General features: G+C 39.6%; 2 protein-coding genes across 2 annotated transcripts; one reads left to right on the plus strand and one right to left on the minus strand.

Annotated features, from left to right (window-relative positions):
* Positions 1–826: 826 nt before the first annotated feature.
* On the minus strand, positions 827–10019 carry ATP6V1D (ATPase H+ transporting V1 subunit D). Its single transcript, XM_061380191.1, has 9 exons — positions 9911–10019; positions 7230–7347; positions 6957–7036; positions 5575–5642; positions 4853–4897; positions 4273–4376; positions 3886–3952; positions 2302–2380; positions 827–1695 (listed from the first exon to the last, which is right to left on the minus strand). Exons 1-9 carry the CDS (start codon positions 9949–9951, stop codon positions 1554–1556), a joined length of 744 nt encoding a protein of 247 aa, XP_061236175.1. The 5' UTR covers positions 9952–10019; the 3' UTR covers positions 827–1553.
* A 312-nt stretch (positions 10020–10331) lies between these two features.
* EIF2S1 (eukaryotic translation initiation factor 2 subunit alpha) lies at positions 10332–21611 on the plus strand. Its single transcript, XM_061380190.1, has 8 exons — positions 10332–10467; positions 13302–13543; positions 14712–14791; positions 15261–15412; positions 17853–17959; positions 19088–19185; positions 20169–20312; positions 21068–21611. The coding sequence occupies exons 2-8, from the start codon at positions 13303–13305 to the stop codon at positions 21191–21193; spliced, it is 948 nt and encodes a 315-aa protein (XP_061236174.1). The 5' UTR covers positions 10332–10467; position 13302; the 3' UTR covers positions 21194–21611.
* Positions 21612–22151: the final 540 nt, after the last annotated feature.

The following is a 22151-nucleotide window of genomic DNA, read 5'->3' on the forward strand; positions in this document are numbered from 1 at the left end:
CACTGTACTTTTATACATGTATCTGCACTCTGTATTTTGAGACATCATGAACTGCACACTAATGTAAAAATGTAAAATATTCCTAGATTTAAAATAAATCATTGTACAATTTTACTTCTTGTAGTGCATCTTGAGTCTTCTTTCTGCCATTTTGCTGAATGTGGGAAGATGCTGTGACCTGTCAGTGCCCTGAAGGATGTTCTCTGTTCCTTCTGAAACCATGCATCCTAGGGGTAGAGGTAACAAGTGCCCTCAAATCTACAGGTTTTTTCTCTTTCAAGCTACACCTGCATCTTCAGAGTATGGACTTACTAGTTAGCTGTGCTGCCTTCAGCTTTGAAAGAGAAATGGCCTTGTGCTTCACGCAACTGTAAAATTACATTTTGAAGGTGTTCACAGAATTTCCTTGCACACTTACCCACAACTGCAGTTAAGTGCTGGATCAGGTTTAAAACAAGGTGCTTACCTTGAAGAGACTAATAGTACTAGTAGTACTAGAGCCAATGTACTAGTGTTACACCTATAGCATGTATTCAGTTTGCTGACTGCAAAACAATGTCTTTAGGAAAACAGTCCTTCAAACTGCATAGCTGAGGACATGAAGAAACAGAGCAAGGATGGACTACCTCACCTTCAACCTTGCTCTGCTTGCCAAACTACTGGTTGCAGTGAAGATCTGGAACAATATGTAGCTGGATAGCTGAGAAGAATTTGTGTGTGGGAGGAAGGAGCCACTTAACCTTTATTACTTTTGGTTAATAACCAAGGAGAAGTGAACGTGGACACAGGCTGAAAGATGTGCCCGGTGCAGATTTTAAACTGGGGGTAGGGGATGAAGTGAAGGTTTTATTTTGTAATCAACATGACAAGCTTTTAAGACCACTATCTTCCAGCAGTTTGAGCCAGACACCAGCTATTTAACATTTAAGACTTTTACTTGTTTCTAGCACAGACAGTACACAAGTTGGCAGAGCCTCTACTTAAGACCAAGATTTTTAGGTTTTAGGTCAATGGTAACAATCGTGCAACAAAAGTCAGAGAGGACTGTGGATTTTGTCAACAGGGTAGAAAACTAGCGTTGTCTTTACTGATGTTTGACTTAAGCGTGCCAATCAACTGCTTTAATCAACATGAACATTAATAGTTCTGCAGTAAAGAACATTACATGCATCTCCTCCTTAAATAACATTTTCCCAGCATGCACTAGGAAGAGCAGTACTAATTAAAGAGGAATCTTGATCAGACAAATCCAGAGCTGTCCTGCAAAAACTACAGCTATGTACAGTCGTTCCTACTAAGTGAAGGAACAGGTTGAACACATAATAGGCAGCTTTCCTGATAGTAAAGCACCTCATCTCTCCTTTTCCTCTTACGCTGCAGTTAAGTTCCCAGATTTCTAATCTCCCAGGAGAAATCCACAATCCATTCAACTCAAGACATACACCAACTGAAAAGCCACATAAGTATCATTGAGGCAGTATGTCCTGAATTATATTTCAATTGGACATTCTTTATTCTGGGTCCCCTGTTCCATATCCAACAACTGTGCTGGGTTACTCAAAGAGAAGGTCCTCATCCCTCTCTTCTACTAACAGATTGGCTGGTTCATGCTCTCCACCATCAGCCCTTCGCAGTGCCCGTTCTCTCTCAGATTTTTCTTTCAGTACTTTTTTCTTTTCCTGGATCTTCTTCAACCTGTGGAGAGGAATGTGGTTTATCTGTGAAACAAACATGTTTTCATAAAACAGGCTAGCAGCAAGGATGCCACACAACTTGCATATGATAAAGCTGCCTGGAGATGTACCCTAGGAACCCAAAGTCCTGTAACAAACAGCAAAAGGCTTTCATCTCTAGCTGCTGCCATTGAAAAATCTCATCCAAACTATAAATTATGTTCTTGAGCTTAAACACTGCATTATATTGTTTTGCTTGTCTTTAGTGAAGTTAACTCTCCTTTAATTCATTCCAGGTTTGACATTTTTGCTTCAAGCAGCTCAAAACACTCACCTCTATGGCAGAGGTGTCCTTAAAGCAGAACACCTCAGCTCAGTAAACTGTATCAGCATTCCTTCTGAAAAAAAATGCAGTGACAGCTGTGTACAACCTAGTGGTAGGGATTCATCTGTAACCTTCAGACAAGTAATTGCGTATCTCCAAGTTCCCAGTTATGGAAACTCAACGTGCAGGAAGAGCCAGGTCATGGTTAAGTGTTTACTGCCAGGTTAATAGTTCTAGTAAGTCCCTTCTGAGGAATGGTCTATTTGAGAAAGAGGCCAGTCTTGTCTTGGTTTGGACATTTACCTGTAGAATTCCTCTCGTTCTCGTTCATCCAGCTCTGTGATGATATAAGAAAGAGTACGCTCGATCCTGGGAATAATCACTAAAAAAAATACAAACACGGAAGTTGTGTTACATTAGCTGTCACATTAGCCAGGAAGTTACCTAATGCAATGCACAGATGGTTGTTGAAAATCGATCTAGTAATTCTTTTGGCTAGAGGAAATTTACATGTCTTTCACGGAAAAGCATGCTCTTTCATTATGGACAAGTACACAATTGTTTTCTTCAGTAAGCCCAGGAGTAAACTAGGACTCTGAACATCACAGAATCTCCCATCGCATGTTCTTTTGAACAATGCAATGGAATCACTAAGCACTGATCTCTGATTGCTTGTAAGGTCCTTATTCCCCATGGAAGTGTTAAAAAACAAACACCAAAACCAAAACAAAACAAAAAATATTCCTGCAAGAGATGGCCAAAATCTGAATTAAAATTATGTTCTTCTATCACATTCTTTCAGAAACTTCTGCTCAATGTAGTGCTTTTACTCGCAGAGTTATGATCTTGGTTTAAAAAAGCCATTGTGAAAACAAATACTCAAAGGTAACATGATCATGAGGGAAGAGGTAAGACAGAATCACTTTTTGAAAGGAGAAAGCTGTTATCAGCACTACCAAAGTTATCTTGAAGGCTGCAGAGGAAACCTCTTCTACAGTTAAATCTGCAGAGTGATGAGCTGCCGATAAGGCCTGCACCATCAAGGGAACGAGTCCATGGAAAACAGGACTGAAAAGGGCAGTTCAGATTTATGTACTGAAATAAGTTATTGCATACATGCAAAGATGTATGCATACAGGTCATATGTTAAATATGACCTGTCAACAACTCAGGAACTTGAAATAATCAAAGCAACCTGAATACTGCAGCAAAAGGAATCACATCAATACTGTACATAGGCTGTATTAAAAAACTGCAAAAAACACACTTGCAAAAAACACACTTGCAAAAAAACAAATTTACAAACAAGAATAAATAAGGAATTCAGATAAAGGAAAAATACCGGAATATTGACATAAGGACTGTTCCATTTCCTCTAACAAACACAAATCTGAAGAGATTCCCAAGCTTTCTCAATGCCCAGTTTGCATTACCATCCAAAACCAATCAAAAGAGTTACCAGCTCTTCACTGGACACCATCATTACAGTTTTAAAAGCTATTATGCTAGCTCTTAGAACATCTGAACACATAAAAGCATCCTTTCTTTTGTTTCTATACAACAGACATGACTAAGTCAGTCAGGATGAGACAAAGGGGCATAATGTTTGTGAAATCTTTGCTGTATAGGTTCACACAACTTCCTCATTACTTTATCATATTTGCATATTCATTTATCAGTACGTACTCCAGTCCATTCTACCAGACTTTTCATTTTTGTTCTTATTTGCAATATGCTTCATTCTAATGCTTTCTGAAGAGTTTTTGAACTGGTCAGAAATCCTACAAACAACAAAGCAGTCAAAACAAGAGGTATTTCCATGACCCTGTTCCTCATTTTGCATGGAGGCAGAAAAATACTACACATCCCAAAAGGAAAAATACTCACCATGTTCGATTGCATTCACACGTCTGTTTGTTATTTTAATGGCATCATCCAAAGTAAGGAAGGATGTCTGATGGAAGACAAGACAAATTCCACATTTCCATCAATTCTATACACAAACCAAACTAGCGCTTGAAAGCCAAAGCCAAGTCTGTAATGTAGCTTTACATACAGACTCAATTTTTGATAGAAGCAGAATTTTTTCTACTTATGTAAGGAGCACACTGAATACTGCACATATGAGGAGTTACAAATACCAACTCCCCAAAAGTTTCTTAGTACAGCATTAAGTCTAAAGGAGTATAGTACAGTTCAAAGTACTGAGACTACTTCCATTTTGGAACAGTGAGAAACCAATAATCCCCTTCCTTTTTTTTGACTGTCACCAACCTGTAAGGAGGCCAGTTCTACAAGCAGCTCCACAGCTTTGGCATAGTTCCTCTTCAGCTTAGCCAGCTGTTCTCCACCTCTGGCCAAGCCAGTCAATTCATAGCCTGAGGGGAAAAAAAATCAAATAGCAAAATATCAAATAATATTTGTTACTATTGCTACCATGACGTCTTCTTACTAGATAAAAATTAGTACCTTATGAACTGCAGTGATACAGACAGCTCAGCAAGTGTGACCAGCTAAAGCCCTTGTCCATTAATAAATTGTCTTTATAGTGGTTTATGTTACTACACTCTTGTGCATGTCTACAGTAGACCTACCAGTCTCAAAACCTGCTAGTTCAAGACGAGCCTTCTCCTCACCTGAAAAACTCACTCATCTAGGAAATTAAAATCCACTATAGTCTTTTAATAATCCCTCCATGTCACAGAAACAGAGCAAAGTATCAGTAAGCGGAAGTAAGTACACCTATGCCTAGGATGTAAACTGACTTACCAGCAGGACATGGCAAGTATTTTTGTATTAGCATACAATAGCTGTTAACTACATGTAAGATAGAAAACACCTGTTTTGTACTTACTATCTCCTCCTTCCTGGTAGTGTTCAAAAACTGGCAGGGTTACACCTGACAAAAGTGAACAAGAATGTGTGTAAGAGACATAAAGTCTTATAGATTTATTAAGCATAACTCACTTCTACCTGATTTGCTTCTAATGTACTATGTAAGTGCAGAATCTTTCCCAAGATCTCCCTATACAGCTTGGAATGATAAAGGCATACTGGTTCTGACATCTTAAGATGGAACTTCATAATTGTGCCTAGATCTCTGTGATATCAGTACATGAAAAATTCAGAGAAGCATTCAGGTTTATTCAGTGTTTAGTTTTAGGTTTCTCTTTAGAAATTTATTCCCTATGCTTAAGGAATATTTCAAGCATTCAATCCTAATTTAGCTTTCTTGTTTTCTTCTCTGATATTTAATTTCCTGAAACTTATTTAATTTTTTATTTTTAGATTCTTAATCTCCTGATCTATTTTTCTTTAAAACTTTATGGAAATCATGCTTCGTCTGAAGATCGAGGAATTGGACTGCAGCTTACACACTCATTTAATTTTATGAGGGAAATGAAGAAAATTATATCCTCTACGTGAAAAAAAAACACAGCAAATTCCAGATGTTCCCACTGTTAGATGATTATAAGAAAAAAGAGGAGACCATGATTGGATACATTCCTGCATATTTCACAGTCTCCTCCCACAGTTCCCTTAAGAGTCAAAATACTCATGGTCTGGAAAGGTCACCTGCTACATTGTCTTTTTTAGCTCTGATCTTGGCTTGAGCTTTGTTCACATTTTGGATCACAGTGGTACTGTAAGGAAGAAAAAACATAACTTAATCAGGAAAATGGTCATTAAGTCATCACTATATACAAGATGAAGTAGTTATCAAACATCTGGAAATTGTCCTCAGCAAAGTTCTCTATGCAATTCATTGCACAGACTTTGAAGCTAATGCAGAAGCTTTGAAAGAAATAGGTTTCCAGCCATGTTTGTAAATGTAAAAAACACAAAGTTTGTTGAAATGTAATTTTAGAAATGTCTCAGAGAAGTATACAAAACATAACTAAAAATTTGCCAGTTTTCTGGCAAATTACTTTAAAATATTTTAATAACATTGAGTCCAATTCACCTGTGAGATTTCTTCCCTGATAAAAGTGAAGGAATTTCAAGGCTTTAATGCAGACCAAGACCACAACATTTTGTTCTTTTGAGTTTGTATGTACTTGTTCTGTCAGAATATACATGATTTTGTTTATCCACTAACTATTAACATATTAACAAACTTCTACAACAATTCATCATGAAGAATTCTAAAGTATCTTAAGATCTTCCAAGAACAGGTCACTGTAGCCAAATCTACTAAAGTACAGTTTGCTTACAGGGTGGAATCTCACTATTGTTTACAGCTAAATACTGTGACTGGTTAGGACAGGAAACAGCACCATATTAAAGTGAAAGGGCAAAAAGACTTTTCTCCAGTAGCACACAGATTACAGCTGTGTCTGATCACTTAATTCTTCCCCATTAACCAGTAGTACCATCAGCTGAATCATTAACACTTACCCAACTTTATTCCACAAGATCTTCACACACTTGAGTAAATTACACAAACACTGTAGTTAGAACTGTGATTTATTAAAATACAATTTAAAAACACCTTCCTGCAAGAAAAATATTTGTTTCCCCTCTCAGATACAGCCCTCACTAGGCCTAGTGAGACAACAGGGGAAAGAAGAGGTTAGAACAATGGGTAAAATTACTTTATGACTTACTATGAGAAAATAACATACATCATTACATCCAGCCCTCACATTCTCAAGAAAAAACAAAATAATAAATAGTTCAATACTCTGCTATACATCGTTGTTTCCCTACATTTTAGATTCCAAGCTGCAAAAAGCAACACCTCAAAGATTTGTAAGTAAATTCTGTTATTCTTTCTACTTTGTTTAGCTTCCAAACAGAGTACACATTTTCATCATGTAAGTTATCTCTCTCCTGCAGTGACATCTCCCACCTTTACCTAACAGAATTCAGTTCATTCTGTTCTACCCTGTTTCTTTTTAAAGTGAATTTAAGAATTTTCCCATGGGTTGGACATCTATAAGATCAGCAATCCTCACCTGAAATCTCCTGCTGTAAACTTTGCCTCAGCAAGTGAAAAGGCAGCTTCTCTCATTACCTCACCCATCAGCATCTTAGTCTGTTTAAGAAAAAAAAAAGGGCAGCAAATACAAGGCAAATCACCATTCCTTCACCAGGATAAATAATTAACAGCATAAAGAAGAATAAGAAATTTGAGTAGGAAATTCCTGTTAGTAGAACAGGAATGCACAAGTGACAGGACAGGTTCCAAATAAATTGAGTCAAACTGAGGAAAATTCTCATTTACCTACCTCAATAATTTTCTTAAGGATCTGCCTAAATCGAAGTGTCAAAGCATCAGATTTTTTCTTCAAGAGATTACGACCAGTCTGAGCTCCTTTCAAACGAGCTTTCATGATGGTCTGAGCCCTGCGAAACAAGAATAAATAAAAATGTCCTGCATCACCTGAAGGGATTAGAAAAAAACTTCTGCAAAGTTTGCTCACATGGATATAGGTGAAATTATGAAGCAACCAAGAAATATCAATGCAGTAAAAACAGGATGGCCACTTCAGGACAGAATTTTATATTCCCATTTAAAATCGGGACTTTACTGTATTTATTTCCATCAGCAATGAAAATGAGACTCCATCAAAGATCATGGAAAACTGACGTCATTTTTCAGCACTTCCACAATAGGAGAACAGTTCTCATTTTCTGATGACTTACAAGTACCAGAAATTCAAATACCCACTGTCAGTGTGACAGTGGTGTTGCTTTTAAGCTCTTTTACTGCTATGTCATCTACTCAAAATCAGAAAACACAGCAAATTCTTCATCTATGGGATCACAGCTATGGATGCTGTATTCTGATTTCACAGTGCAACATGATACAGCAGCCGTACATTCTGATTTAAAGAAAGTCAGAAAGCACAATGTTTCCATAGCTTCATGTGCCACACAGGAGATATACAAGCTATTTAAGACCATCAGAAGTAGCATCAGTTGAAAAGGTTATTAGTAAGCTAACTGTAGTGTTGTATATCCTCTACTTCCAATAGCATACTTACAGGTTTCTTCTACAGAATTAGGATCTGAAGAAGGATCCAAACCGTGCTTCCCTCTCTGCTGTGGAGTGTATTTTAATTTGAAGAATCTTTTTGCTTTAAGTAGAATAGCAGGAACTAAACAAGAGGCACAAGCTGTGCAAAGTTAAGCTATCCCTTTGTGCATACAGCCGCTGCACACAAAGGACGATACTCTAGTCACCTCTATGTGAAGAGAAGCCCTATAAGCTTCCTCTCTGACCTTGAAAAGGTAAACATAATTAAGATTCTACCTACACAGTGGAATCCATTACTTTCCACATTTATTAGCATGTGATGAGAATAGCTCCATTAGTATCTACCAAACACTTATAACTAAAAGCACAAATACTTTCTAAAGGTTTACCAGTAAAAAAAACCACCACAAAGTCAAGAGTAAAAAGGCAGCTTTGCCTCCACAACAGGCAGGTCTCTGTCAGCACCTTGGAGTAACTTGTTCACTCTTTTCACCACCTGCCAGAGACTGGCTGACTTTCTAGTTCAAGCAAGATTTCACAGGCTCTGAGAGTGCACCGAACAAAGTCTTGTTTTTTGTCAAGGACTCTGAGCAGCTTGTGTAATTGCTGACATCCAGCACAGAAGAGGCCCATGCCTGCAAGCCAATTAATAAAAAAAAAATAAAAAAATAAAAATCAAACCATAAAACAAGAACTTTGTGAAATTCTGTCCTGTCAGTTAAAAAAAATAACTGTTACGGAGGCAGGCCGTCCTTATTTTATCATCCTAACTTATATTCCTATCAAAACATCAGCCACGCTATTGGTCTACTACCTCATCTGAAACAAAGCTTGTTAATATTAAGCCTTTGTACATCACCATGTTCTTGCCACAATGACATATCATCCCACAAAACCAGATACCTTTTAAAAGTGATCTGCTTCCTCCTTGGACATGTAAACTGAATGGAAAAAGCACTACCAAAAGAACAGGAGTCAGATCAGATGAGCATATGTATGTGATTTATTTCTGGACTAAATTTCCAAGCAGACCCTTTACCATGTAATGTGTTAATCTTTCCACATAAACTCTTATTTCATATGTCCTGAGTGCATACATGGAGGAACAATTATTATTTTACATGCAATGATTTCTGTCCTGCAAGGCACCTTTTTATGAAGGCTACATGCAGGCATCAACCCAGTTTTATGCAAGAAGATTTGAAACAGCCTATCCCCTTAAGGCAAAATCTTTCTGTCCTGGAGGGTTCTGAAAAGAAACTGAATAGCATTAAAACAGCAATTTTATAAATAGGTCAGTTTCACTTGTTTGTGTTCATTCCAACTTTGGTGGCCTTGAAGCCTTATCAGAAGACATCTGACTTCATGACAAATAGTTTGCTGTCAGGATCTGGAAAACTACTTCTCTGTCCACTGCTCGTTACACATTTTACTTCCTTCTTCTCTTTTAACACTTCATGGCCAACTTTATGTACAGCAGTATTGTCTTATAAAAAGCTATGGTTCGATTTGCTCAATTTTTTCCTTATACATTATTACATATCATACAAATTCTTCCTTTAAAAATAAAGGATTTTTGTAATTGCATAATTTCAAATAGCCCCGACACCACAACCACTGGAAGCTGCTTGCGTCCTAGCACTGTACCTTGCCATGGCGCTCTGACGGCTGAGCGAGCACACCTACCTGCAGCCTTTGCACAACACCCAGACAGAGGGAGGGAGACCCCCCTCGGGGGCGGCGAGGACAGACCAGCACCCAGCGAGGCGATTCCCAGCGCTGGGTCCCAGCTGGGACAAGGAGGCCCCCAGGGCCGCCCCGAGCAGTCCCACCGCGGCGCTGACCCCTTCCCGCGGCTGTGCCCGGGGAACCGCACCGGGACCCCTCACCGCGCTCGCCCCTCAGCCCGCCCTCAAGGCGGACACTCACATCCTGGACGGGAAGATCTCGATGCGGTCCTTGCCCGACATGGTGGCAGCGTGGGACGGCGGGGCCCACTCCCTGTGTCACCGCTGTCACCGATGCCACCGCCGTCACGCGACGCGCCACCGCTGGCTCCGCCCCCGCGCTTGGCGGTGCCCTGGCAGACGGAGCACCCGGACGCCTGCGCAGTTCCTCCTCGCCCCGCCCGCGAGTCGCCTGCAGGTCACGTGTCCCCGGGGATGGGCCGGAAGAGCCGCAATTAGCTCCCGGGCCTGTTTGTGGCACCCGGAGGTCTCCGACTCTGTTCGCCTGCGCTGCTCTCAGCAGCCGGTCCTTGGGAGGCGCTCTAGCACAGGGCGGCCTTCTGCCTCGGCGTTGAGACTCTATGGTCGCAGAGGGAAGCAGTGCTGGCCTATCGCGTGCGGAGGCGCGGGAGCAGGGTGGGCTGACGCTTGCGCAGTGAGGCGGCGGTGGTAGTGGCCGGGTGCACGCTGAGGCAGGAGCGGGATCAACGCGAGAGGCCGAGCTGCGAGCGCAGAGCGGGACCCCTCCACCGTTGCCAGGTAGTGGCTGCGCTCCCGCCGCGCGATGGGGCCGGGCTTAGCCTCGCCTCCTTCCGGCAAGGACCGCCGGCGCGGGCAGGGGCACCCGGCGCGGCTCAGGGCTGGGCCCGAGCGCTTGGGCCCGGGCGGGGCTGGAGGGACCGGTGCCGCAGCTGCGAGCTTTCCAGTTGGCGTGACCGGTCTCCCGGGAGGGTGGGGGTTAGCCGGCGCTCTCACTGTGGTAGAGGTGGGCTGTTCCGGGCCCGCCAGCGGCTGTGGGCTGCCCTGGGGACCGGAGCGCCGCTCTGCAGCCGTGGCTGGGTATTGCCTGTGTCAGCGGCGTCCCAGCGGACGGGAGCGTGAATCGCTGGTCAGAAGTTCCTCCATGTTCGTCAGTTTCCGCAGAGACCAGTGCAGCAGCAGGGATCTAAACCTTTGCTGAGGCGTTTTAGCGTCTTGGAAAGAGGATTTCCAGCATGGCGCTGTGGGCACCGTGTGTTGGTCCCGAGAGCCTTTCTGTGAGAAAGGCAGATTAAAAAATTGTGTCTGTGGAGAGAGGAGTAAAATACTGTGTGTAAGGAAGGGTGGTTGTCCATTCTTGCTTCTTGTCGCTGGGGCTTGTTGCTTTGCCATATATCTTTATTATGTATCTCATAAGTAGACATGTAGAATTGAGCTGAGCTGCATGAAGTGGACTAGAAAACCGTTTTAACAATAAAAGTTTTTAATTTTAGCCTTAGGCGTTCTTTGTTCAGCTTCAAGTTCCATGAAACTTTTAGAAGACTTTTTATAATCCTTTACCAGGTTGTACTGCTCTTCTGCAAGTTAAGAATGGAAATAAGGATGGACACAGTCTTTTGAATTGCGTATGTAGCACTTGGTGTTACCATCTCACTGTCTTTTTCATAGGTAGAAAGCATTAGCACTGCTGTAAAGAGCAAGAATAAAACTTCAAGCTGGTACAGAAAACAAGTCTGCTGAAGGAGTGACACATTTGACCTGGCATCTGAGACTCCTGTTTCAGTAGGAAACTGTAGGGAACTTCTAGGCACAGACAAAAGGAATCAGTCTAGCCTGGTTAGCAGTGATGAGTATGTGGATCCATCATCAGGAAGATGAAGCCATTTAAGCCTTTCTCCCTATCACTGTGTGATTATGAAGCATCTGTTTTGTACTTTTAAAATGTATATGAATTAATCATGTTTTGGTTTTTGGTGTGGTGTTATTCTTCCTGACTAGCAATATGTTGGGGGGTGCTTTTTTATTTTTCAGTGCTTCAGACATTTCAGGCCAGGTCTGTCTTCTGTTCTGATTATTGCCTTTGCTTCTTTGCTGACAGGTAGCCTCTGGAGCAGGTCTTGCAGGATTGTTCTAAAAATCTTGTGTTGAATTTAGAAAGTCATCTTGAGTATAGAGTCTGCTCCTCAGTACTACAAAAGCTTCACTCTACCTCTTTATTTTCTCAGCCTCTTGCATGCTCTCCTATTAAAGCATCCTAGAATGGTTTGGGTTTGAAGGGACCTTAAGATTATTTAGTTCCAAACCCCTGCCATGGGCAGGGTCGCCTTCTACTACATCAGGATGCTCAAACCCCATCCAGCCTGGCTGTGAACACTACCAGGGATGGTGCACCCATGGCTCACAAATACCTTTGGGAGCACTGCAGGCTTCTTCTCTCCCATGTTCTCTTGTTGTTAGACTCTGATATAAAATTTTGCACAGCCTCATGAGTTTAATGAATGCAAGATGTGCTGTGCAACCTTTTCACCACTTGAAGCCTCTGCGCTACAATGTGCTCTGTGTAGGTAATACGACAGTTGAAACTGATAATAAAGTCTGGGTAGCAAGCTCTACTTCCAATGCAAAAAAATAGCATCTTACCAAATGTTCATAGGAATACTAAAATACTAGTTAATTCATGGTTTATGAAGTTCAATAAAGCGAAGTGCAAGGTCCTTCATCTGGGTTGGGTCCATCCCTGGCACAGCTACAGGTTGGGTGGAGAAGTTATTCAAAGCATCCCTGTGGAGAAGGACTTAGGGATGTTGGTTTACAGGAAGCTGAACATGAGCCAGCTTCAGTGTGTGCTCACAGTCCAGAAACCAACCGTATCCTGGGCTGCATCAAAAGGAGCGTGACCAGCAGGTCAAAGGAGGTGATCCTGCCCCTCTACTCTGCTCTTGTGAGACCTCACCTGGAGTATTTTGTACAGTTCTGGTATCCTCAACATAAAAAGGACATGGAACTGTTGGAAGAAGTCCAGAGGAGGGACACGAGGATGATAAAGGGGCTGGAGCACCTCAGACACACTGAGAAATTGGGGCTGTTCAGCCTGGAGAAGGGAAGGCTGCATGGAGACCTCATAGCAGCCTTCCAGTATCTGAAGGGTGCCTAATACCAGAGAGGGACTCTTCATGAGGGACTGTAGCAATAGGACAAGGGGTAATGGGTTTAAACAGGGGAAGTTCAAGTTAGAAGAGAGAAGCTTCTTACTGTGAGGGTGCTGAAGCACTGGAACAGGTTGCCCAAAGAAATGGTAAATGCTCCATCCCTGGCCCTGTTCAAGGCCAGGTTAGACAGGGCCTTGGACAGCATGGTCTCGTGTGAGGCATCCCTGCCCATGGCAGGGAGTTTGGAACTGGATAATCTTAAGGTTCTTTCCAACCCAAACCATTCTATGATTAATTTCTATTAAAACTGAAGTTTGAATTGCACAAGCCTTACTGTAATTTGCAATTTTTTGTGCCAATGTTCCTCTCTGTCCTTACCAGTCCTTGCTGATTTTTTTACCATGTTTGTAGGAGAAGGCAGTGATGTACTGTGAAATAAAGTCTTTGTTTTTTCTCAAATTCCAGAATGCCAGGACTAAGCTGTAGATTCTACCAGCATAAATTTCCCGAGGTGGAAGATGTAGTGATGGTCAATGTTCGGTCCATTGCTGAAATGGGAGCCTATGTCAGCCTGCTGGAGTACAACAACATTGAGGGCATGATCCTTCTTAGTGAGCTTTCTAGAAGGCGTATTCGTTCCATAAACAAACTCATCCGCATCGGGAGGAATGAATGTGTTGTGGTCATAAGAGTTGACAAAGAGAAAGGTATTTGGGGGTATTGTGGGCAGGATCAAAATTGAATTCATAGACAAAAGTGCAGATAAACTAGGCAGCTTAGGTGTTCTTTGGTTTTGTGAGGGATTCTGTTTTTTAAGGTGCTTAAGCAAATGGGATCATGGTTGTGCCATCTGATTGTTCTTCCATTTCTTTGTATCCATTGGTAATTGCTTTAATGGAGGTCAATTGTATTAGTAAAGATTTGCCTATGTGGGTCCTCACCAGCTCAATGTTTGATTAACAAACCATAGTGAAGTGGAATTTTTTGTAATATCTATGTAGATTTTTCTAAGTCTTAACTGAAGAGAGGGATTACCTGATACAGAGATGAAAATCTAAATGGTGAACATTTAATGTTCACAGTCCATCCTATTAATTCACAAGTCTTTAATCTTTGCTATAAATGCATAGATGACATGTACATAATTGTATCACATGAATTGTGTAGGTTACAAGTTGAGGTTGCACAGGCATTGTCTGTCCTCTGACCATTTGAATCTTTTACTCTTAAAGGTTTTTAAAATATATTTTCTATTTAGAACTTGTTGGATTTTGCTAATGCTTTTCCATGCAGTCTTTAAAATCTATAACCAGGTACAAAGAAATAATAAAAATGAACACTGAAAACATCTCTTAGAAACCTGACTGTTGGTATGATGTTTCTCAAATGATACGCTTTTCTAGAATACTTCAGAAACTGCAGTTAAGTCTGAGATTAAGTGATGACAGGATAAAAAAAAGCAAAGAGCAAAGGACAAGAAACTTTTTTCAGATAGATCTGAAGTTAAAAAAGTTTCCCAGCATCTCTAGTGAAAGAATAATTCCCCTTACAAATTAACCTAGTTCTTATATTAACAGAAAAACACATCTGGTATTCATATAGTAGTCTTTTATTGAATCTTTGTGGGAGCTTGTAGTTTGTGAGAAGTAGGTGGAGGCTTTTGCAAATTTGCTAAGAGACGGTTCAGTGAATTTAATATCATAATTTGATCAAATTAAGGCTTCATTTTGTTACTTTCTGTAGCAGCATAAAGAGATAATGTAGGCAAGGGGCAGATCCTGAGCCAGAGTGTTTGTCCTTTAACGCGTTTTTCTTGAAGCAGTTAAACTTAGTTTGCAGAATACCTGACACTTTTAAAATGGTTTTCCCCAATAGGTTATATCGACTTGTCAAAAAGAAGAGTTTCTCCAGAGGAGGCAATCAAATGTGAAGACAAATTCACAAAATCAAAGACTGTAAGTTGCTTTGCTATATTCAGGCACTGTGTATTTCCAGCTTCTTTCCTGAGCAACCAAAATGCACAGATGTCAGATAAGATGAAAATAAAAGTATTGTTCTCATGTGTTTGGTATACTCTCATTTTCATTTACCTATGCAAATGTATTTAACCAGTTCATCTCTCCATGAGTGCTCTGGTAACTGCTGCTTCATTAACGAATAGATCAAGTAAGACGTTAGTTGAAAATTTGTGATGTAAAGGGATGTATTGAAATGATCAGAAATCCAAAGGATATGCTGATTTAGCATAGTGGGACATCTTTTAATGAAAGTCATGCAGGTAGCTTAAAGTATTGACTGCCGCCCTTACTACTGTCTTACACTTCCAAGTAGAAGTCTTGTGATTTAAGTACTACTTTTTATTCTAAATTTTTGCCTGGTTTTGATATTTGTTTTGGTTTTTTTAACACTCCTTTTGTGTTCCAGGTTTACAGCATCCTTCGCCATGTTGCTGAAGTCTTAGAATACACTAAGGATGAGCAGCTTGAGAGTCTGTTCCAGAGAACTGCCTGGGTATTTGATGACAAGTACAAAAGACCAGGATATGGTGCTTATGATGCATTCAAGCATGCAGTCTCGTAAGGGTATCTTTTCTACTTCCGGGGGCTTATTTCAAATTGCAGATAAATATTTCTTGGAATAGATCCATCTTTTGCTTTAGGGGGTTGTTTTTGTGTTGTTGTTTGGGGTTTGGTTTTTTTTGTTTGTGTTGTGGGGGTTTTTTTGGAGTCAGTATGTAAAATGTAGGTGGTCAGTTGTCGTGACCTAGTAAACCATGACATAAATCTTTCAGTTGCTTAGTGTGTAGATTTTCTGTCTTACTGCTTTCTTCAAGTTCCCAGTGCTCTTGAGAAAGAAGGTTGGAAGTTGACTTGGTTGTATTAGTCTTTGAGTCTGCCACTTTGCATGTCAAGTTTTTTAAAAGCAGTAAATGAATGTGTTGTGAAACACGGAGGCATTGGTGAATAATACGTTTTAAGCATGAAAGAAATGTGATTACAAATACTGGAGCCACTTCAGTTGTGAGCCTGTGGCATTTCTAGAAGAAGCAGCACTGAACTTGGTTGTCTGTCAGAATTTGGCTATTCTTAGTCCCAAGCAGAGATCAACAAAAATACCTTGCTGTGTCTGAAGATATTTCTACTCAAGCTGACTGTCACTCTTCCACTGCACAGGAGAAGTTTTTCTTTTTTGAAAGAGACAAGCTGGCTTATTACTTCTCTACGCTTCCAAACTTAAAGAATGGGATCATGAATTCAGAAATGGAATTATGAACATTATTATTAGTATGAAATTGTGATGCTAATGGAATAAGCACTGAGATATATGGCTTGTTTGGGTTTTTTTGTGGAGTCTGATATTTTTGGTTGCTTTCAGAATTAACCCATTTGGTTTCCCTCTAAAGATTCCTAGCGTGCTGGGAGATCTAGTTTAGGTCAAGTTTGCCAAGAAAGTTTGGAGCAGGTGATCCTTGAGGTCCCTTCCAACCTGATATTCTATGAATCTATTGCGAAATTGGTGATCCAAAAATACATTTTTTTCACTCTTTTGTATGGCACGTAAACCTGAGTAATGAATGTGAGTTGAACACTAGATGGCAGTAGTAAAATTTTACGATTTCTGAGGACTTCAAGAAGCAGGGCACTTCATAGCGTTTTAACGGGCTTAAAACCATCATTGTGGTTTTGGGAAAGAGGCAACTTGTACTTTCATTTAGACTGAATGTGTTCTGTTTTACAGAATAATAATTATTTCCTAATGATAGCAAATTTACTGGTAAAGGGCAAATCTGGACACATAGCTGCAGAAGGAATTCTTGATCATTCTGTAACTGTTAAATACTTAAACACCTGCATAATAGAAGAACAAAAACTGTAGTTACACTGGTTGTTTAAGCTTCTCTATAACTTAAAAAAAATTCCTGAACATACATGACATTTGTTGCTCATCTACTGTTCAGATTTGAGCACAAACATGTTTCCACCAGTAATGCCTTAAGATTTCTGACAGTGGACTGCAACTTTTATTTGTTCTCATGCTCCTATACACAAGCTATATATATGATGCACACAAAAGTAACTCAAAGATCTAACAGGATAGATTGTAAATGAAAAAGCAGAATTTGCATGTTCAACAAACCACTTCTGCTCTGCGGGTTCATGTTTTGATGTGTAAAACCTGTCATATTTCTGGGTTCTCTTGGCTTATTTTTGGCCCTTCTGCTATCAATATTTGGTATATAAAATCATGAAAGGTAATGTTTTATTAGAAGCAGAGACCAAGCTCTAATATTGCCTTTGGGTTTTGGGCCATTTTAGTTCATGTTTGCCTGCTAGTAGTATAGGTGGTCTGGTATTGTTTTTCAGAGAACTGCAGCTCTTGTCTCTGAAAAACCAGAAGAGTTTTTGTGAGGAGCTCTATGGTTATGTTTCAGGTATATTTTGGTTAAAATTAATACAGCAGTAGGAAATTGACACCACTTCTCCAAACAGGAGCTGATAATTTATATTGGTAAGCAGCAGAGGCATTTGCCCCTTGTGATCTCTGGATTTTAAACTACTAGCTTGTGATTTAAAAAACCTTTATCCTTTCTTTAGCCAAGAATTTAGGCAGCAGATAAATGTCTGTGATCCAGCAGGTAATTTTGCAGAATGGCAAAAATCTTGCATTTTAATTAAATGCTGAAATGATTCAAAAACCTCAGATTCATAATGGATTCTTTTTCATGTGATAGAGGTTTATCTTCACATTGGAGGGAACATAAATACAAGGCAACTAGGTATTTTTCTCATTCTGTGTATCGTATATAGACAGAAGTTATTCCCCTTGATTTAAAAAATAAATAAATAAATAAATCTTTCAGGTCTCTTCTTCCAGGTTGATTCCAATTCCAGAAGATTGAATAAACTACTTATCTGCTTTGTTAAATGCCTCCAGTGTAGAAATAGTACCAGAAGTTAATGTTGTGTTGTATTCCACTTCAGTATGACTTCTGTAATGTTGCTTTGTTTGGCTTAGAGACCCTGCAATCCTGGATAGCCTAGATCTGACAGAGGAAGAGAGACGTGTATTGATTGACAATATTAACAGACGTCTCACACCTCAAGCAGTCAAAATCCGAGCTGGTGAGTTTATTCCAGATGTTATTTGAACACATATTGATCCTTAAGTCAAAGCACATAGTGGTTTGCAATGCTCATATTTGGGTGAAACTGCTCTGAATTAAGAAACCTTAATCAAGGATTGCTTGCAAAATGTCCGTGTTCTGTCCCATAGTGGAAGGTAGTTTGACTTTTTTTCCCCCTTAACTGCAGATTCTTTGGTAGACAAAGTACTTGTCCTGATACATAATACAGTCTATCATCTTGCACTGGCACACAGTGAATTTTGATGTTTTGTAGTTATTACTGCATCCACAATACTCTTTTTCATTATTCAAAGTCTTAAATTTGTTGATCCCCTAACAGAATGATTGATTTCTGTCAGCATGGCTACAACATATGTCATAGCCACTTGTCCATGAACATGTGAAAATAGTCTACACAGTATTCTATGTGTAGCTTAGTCTTGCACCATTGTTACATGTGTAGATGAATCTTTGTCTCTAAACTAATCAGGGTATTACAGATATGGCCAATATTAGCCTGTGCTTTAATTTCTGAGCATCTACAAAATGTTCTACAAAATGTACCTACAAAAAGGTAACTAACATTACTAATTACTAATGTTTTAATTACATATTAATATAATTTACCTAAAAAAAAAATAAAAATCCAGTTCTCCTTAAGTGCTGGCTCTATGCCTCTGCTTTAATTGCTGACAGAATTATGTGAATTTGTGGATGTGCTCTTTTTCAAGGTTCATTTTTCCTGATCTTTAATTTTCTCTGGTATTTATTGCTTTTATATTTTCATCTCTCTGTGTGAAATACATAATTATTCTGGATGAGTTTATTGGGTGAGAAGTAAGTGAAGGTAGGCATATATCTTGGCTTTTCCAAGCACAATGTAAAATGTAGTATGTCTAAAGAATTTATGAAGTCTTTTCACCTCAGCTTACAAGTCAAGAAAGTGAAATATGTTCCTCAGCTTTCGGAGCTACTGAGGCTCTCATTGTGAACAAACACTGGATGCTAAAAAGCTTTATCCAAGCTTATGTTAAAAAAACTTTAAAGATTCTATAGCTTTTGGTAACTTTTTATTATTAGTTTTAGGTATTTATTAAGTTTTCTCATTTGTATTTGTCTGTCCTAGATATTGAGGTGGCCTGTTATGGTTATGAAGGCATAGATGCAGTAAAAGAAGCTTTGAGAGCAGGATTGAATTGTTCCACAGAGAATATGCCCATTAAAGTAAGTGTCTGTTTTAGCAGTGAAATCAAAAGCTGTTTTCCAGTGCCTTCGGGTACCAGTAGCATGCAGTTGCCATTGTCACAATCGCATAGCTGAGGCTGAGAAGCCATGTACTTGCTTCTTGGTTCTTCTCTATCAGGTCTGTAATGTACTTCCTATCAGCTATGTGCTGACAGTTGTTCCTGTGCCTGTGCTGTGACTTCCCAAGTTCAAGAAGCTGTATTTATTCTGTTCTCAGAATCACAGAATCATTAAGATTGAAAGGAACCTCTGGAGATCATCTAGTCTAAGCCTCTTGTCACTGCATTAGTTCAGTTTATTCAAGCCTAGTATTTGCACTCTGCATACCTAACTGTTCCTTAGTGCAGCCTTAGGTAGAGAGCACTAGATTTTATTTTCAGGTACAAGATTATGTAAGAAAAGAAGATACATACGACAACTCTCATATGTTTGACTGTTGGTAGAGTGGCTACTGTACCCAGGCCTAATTCTTCTTTCCCAACAATTTCAGGATACTGATTGTATTACTGAATAAGTGTTTTCAAAAAAACTTGAAAGAACTACCTTCTTTGAAAATTATTTGTTATATTGGTTTCTTATAACAAAAGGAAAAGTTTCCTTATTCAGTCATCTTTTTTTGAAATAGTACTGGCTGCAGTTGAAAAATTGTTATAGGCTGTTTTACTGATCTGCAAAGTAGATATTCTTCACACTTAACAATATTTGCTTAAGTAAATGCACCATGTAAAAATACCTGATGCTGATATTGTAAATCAGGCAGGCTGTACTGATTTCCTTGTCTGCTATATCACTCCATATTGTTTATGCTTCTAGAAAGGGTATTTCTAATGCGAAAATGTTTTTTCTTCTGTGAATTGTACATTCAGAAAAGTGTTGCTTGCTTTGTTTTCGGTGTTTTTCTCTGGTTTTATTACTGAATTTGCTTTTTAATTCCTCTCCTTCAAATCCATACGATGTGATAGATTAATCTGATAGCCCCTCCTCGTTATGTGATGACTACTACAACACTGGAGAGAACTGAAGGACTGTCTGTTCTGAATCAAGCTATGGCTGTAATTAAAGAAAAAATTGAGGAGAAGAGAGGAGTCTTTAATGTGCAGATGGAGGTAAGAACACATTTCATTCTAAAGTGTTATTTTTAGCATTTTTAAATTAGAGCAAGACCAGTACTGCTAGGTGAAATTTTAGCAAAAAAGTTTTTAAAACCCCTGAACTTTATGTTCTTCAAACAAATGGCTAAAAAAAAAAAATCTAATTTTATGGTTTTATTGTGTGACTTTAGTATATATTTTATCTCTTGCTCCTTATGTAGAATGAGAGTCTACAAATCACAGAATCACAAGGGTTGGAAGGGACCTCAAGAGATCATCTGGTCCAACCCCCCTGCAAGAGCAGGGTAACCTAGAGTACATCACACAGGAACTTGTCCAGGCGGGCCTTGAGTATCTCCAATGTGGGAGACTCCACAACCCCCCTGGGCAACCTGTTCCAGTGCTCTGTCACTCTCACAGTAAAGAAGTTCTTCTTGATGTTAACGTGGAACCTTCTATGCTCCAGTTTACACCCATTGCCCCTTGTCCTATCACTGGATATCACTGAAAAAAGCCTAGCTCCACCCTCCTGACTCCCACCCGTTACATATTTGTAAACACTGATGAGGTCACCCCTCAGTCTCCTCTTCTCCAAGCTGAAGAGACCCAGCTCCTTCAGCCTCTCCTCATAAGGGAGGTGTTCCACTCCCTTAATCATCTTTGTGGCTCTGCGCTGGACTCTTTCAAGCAGTTCCTTGTACAAATATATATGAAGTTTTCTTTATGACAGTTTACCATGTGTTCTGGTTTATTTATTTTTTTTTTTTCAGCCTAAGGTGGTTACTGACACAGATGAGACTGAGCTTGCAAGGCAGTTAGAAAGACTGGAGAGGGAAAATGCTGAAGTGGATGGGGATGATGATGCTGAGGAAATGGAAGCCAAAACTGAAGACTAAATGTTCTGGAATATTTGGAAGATAGACCATATGACAAATTAGAGACCCTATTGCAAACACTCTGGACTAAATATTTCCAGTATTGAAAACTTCAAATGCAAATACTTGAAGTGTTTTCTGTTTTAAAAAGACCAAAATGTAAAACACTCTTCTAACTAACGTGATGCAGCAACTTACAGAAATTGAATCTTTAGAAAGGAAGGCGCCTAGTCAAATTCAAGACACAGATCTGGCCAGAAGGAGGTTGCCACCCCATGCTTAACATTTTTGTACATCACAATTCCTAACCGGTGACTACAGCTCCGTGCATCTGTTAATGATATTTCCTGGGAGCACCAAAACCAAGTGAGCTGAACAGTTCTCTATAAAATGTGTTTGAGCAAATATTCAATAAATTTGGGCTATGTAACTCCAATAATTTTTTTTTTCTCCCTCCTTTGTCACATGGCTTAGAGTGGTATGAATGTAAAACCTGGAAGGGTATGACCAGCAGGTGATTCCCCTATAACAGTCAAAGGGCTTTCTTTTGTTTGCTTTAAATCAAGCCAAGAATGAGTGGAACGGAATGTTTCTCTTGCAAGTTTGTTGATGCAGACTTGTTTAAAAGAGCATTTCTTTTCTTTATTGTCTGCAGTTAAAGACTGAGAACTTGAAAACTTTAAAAATAACTTGTTACCATTCCAATAAACATAGCTAATAAATGAAAAATAACATAAAATTGTACTTTTTTCCTATAAGTGAATACAGCAGGAGCTTTAATGAACTTGCTTGTACTTCAAAAAAAGCTATACTGGCCTCTAAGCTCACTGCTAAATGACCTTAATTTCTGCCTACCCTAAGTCTGCTTTACACTGGGCTGAGCTGTTCACTCTAGAAGCAGCCTGTTTATCTTCTCTGAAGAAGAGAAACAAGACGTGCTTTCCATGTTGGAGTATGAAACAAAATTAAAAATCCTGTT

This window comes from Neopsephotus bourkii, unplaced genomic scaffold (genome assembly GCF_033783945.1).
Source record: "Neopsephotus bourkii isolate Nb327-2 ecotype Australia unplaced genomic scaffold, CSIRO-AGI_Nbou_v1 NB_1792, whole genome shotgun sequence".
Lineage (NCBI taxonomy): Eukaryota > Metazoa > Chordata > Aves > Psittaciformes > Psittacidae > Neopsephotus > Neopsephotus bourkii.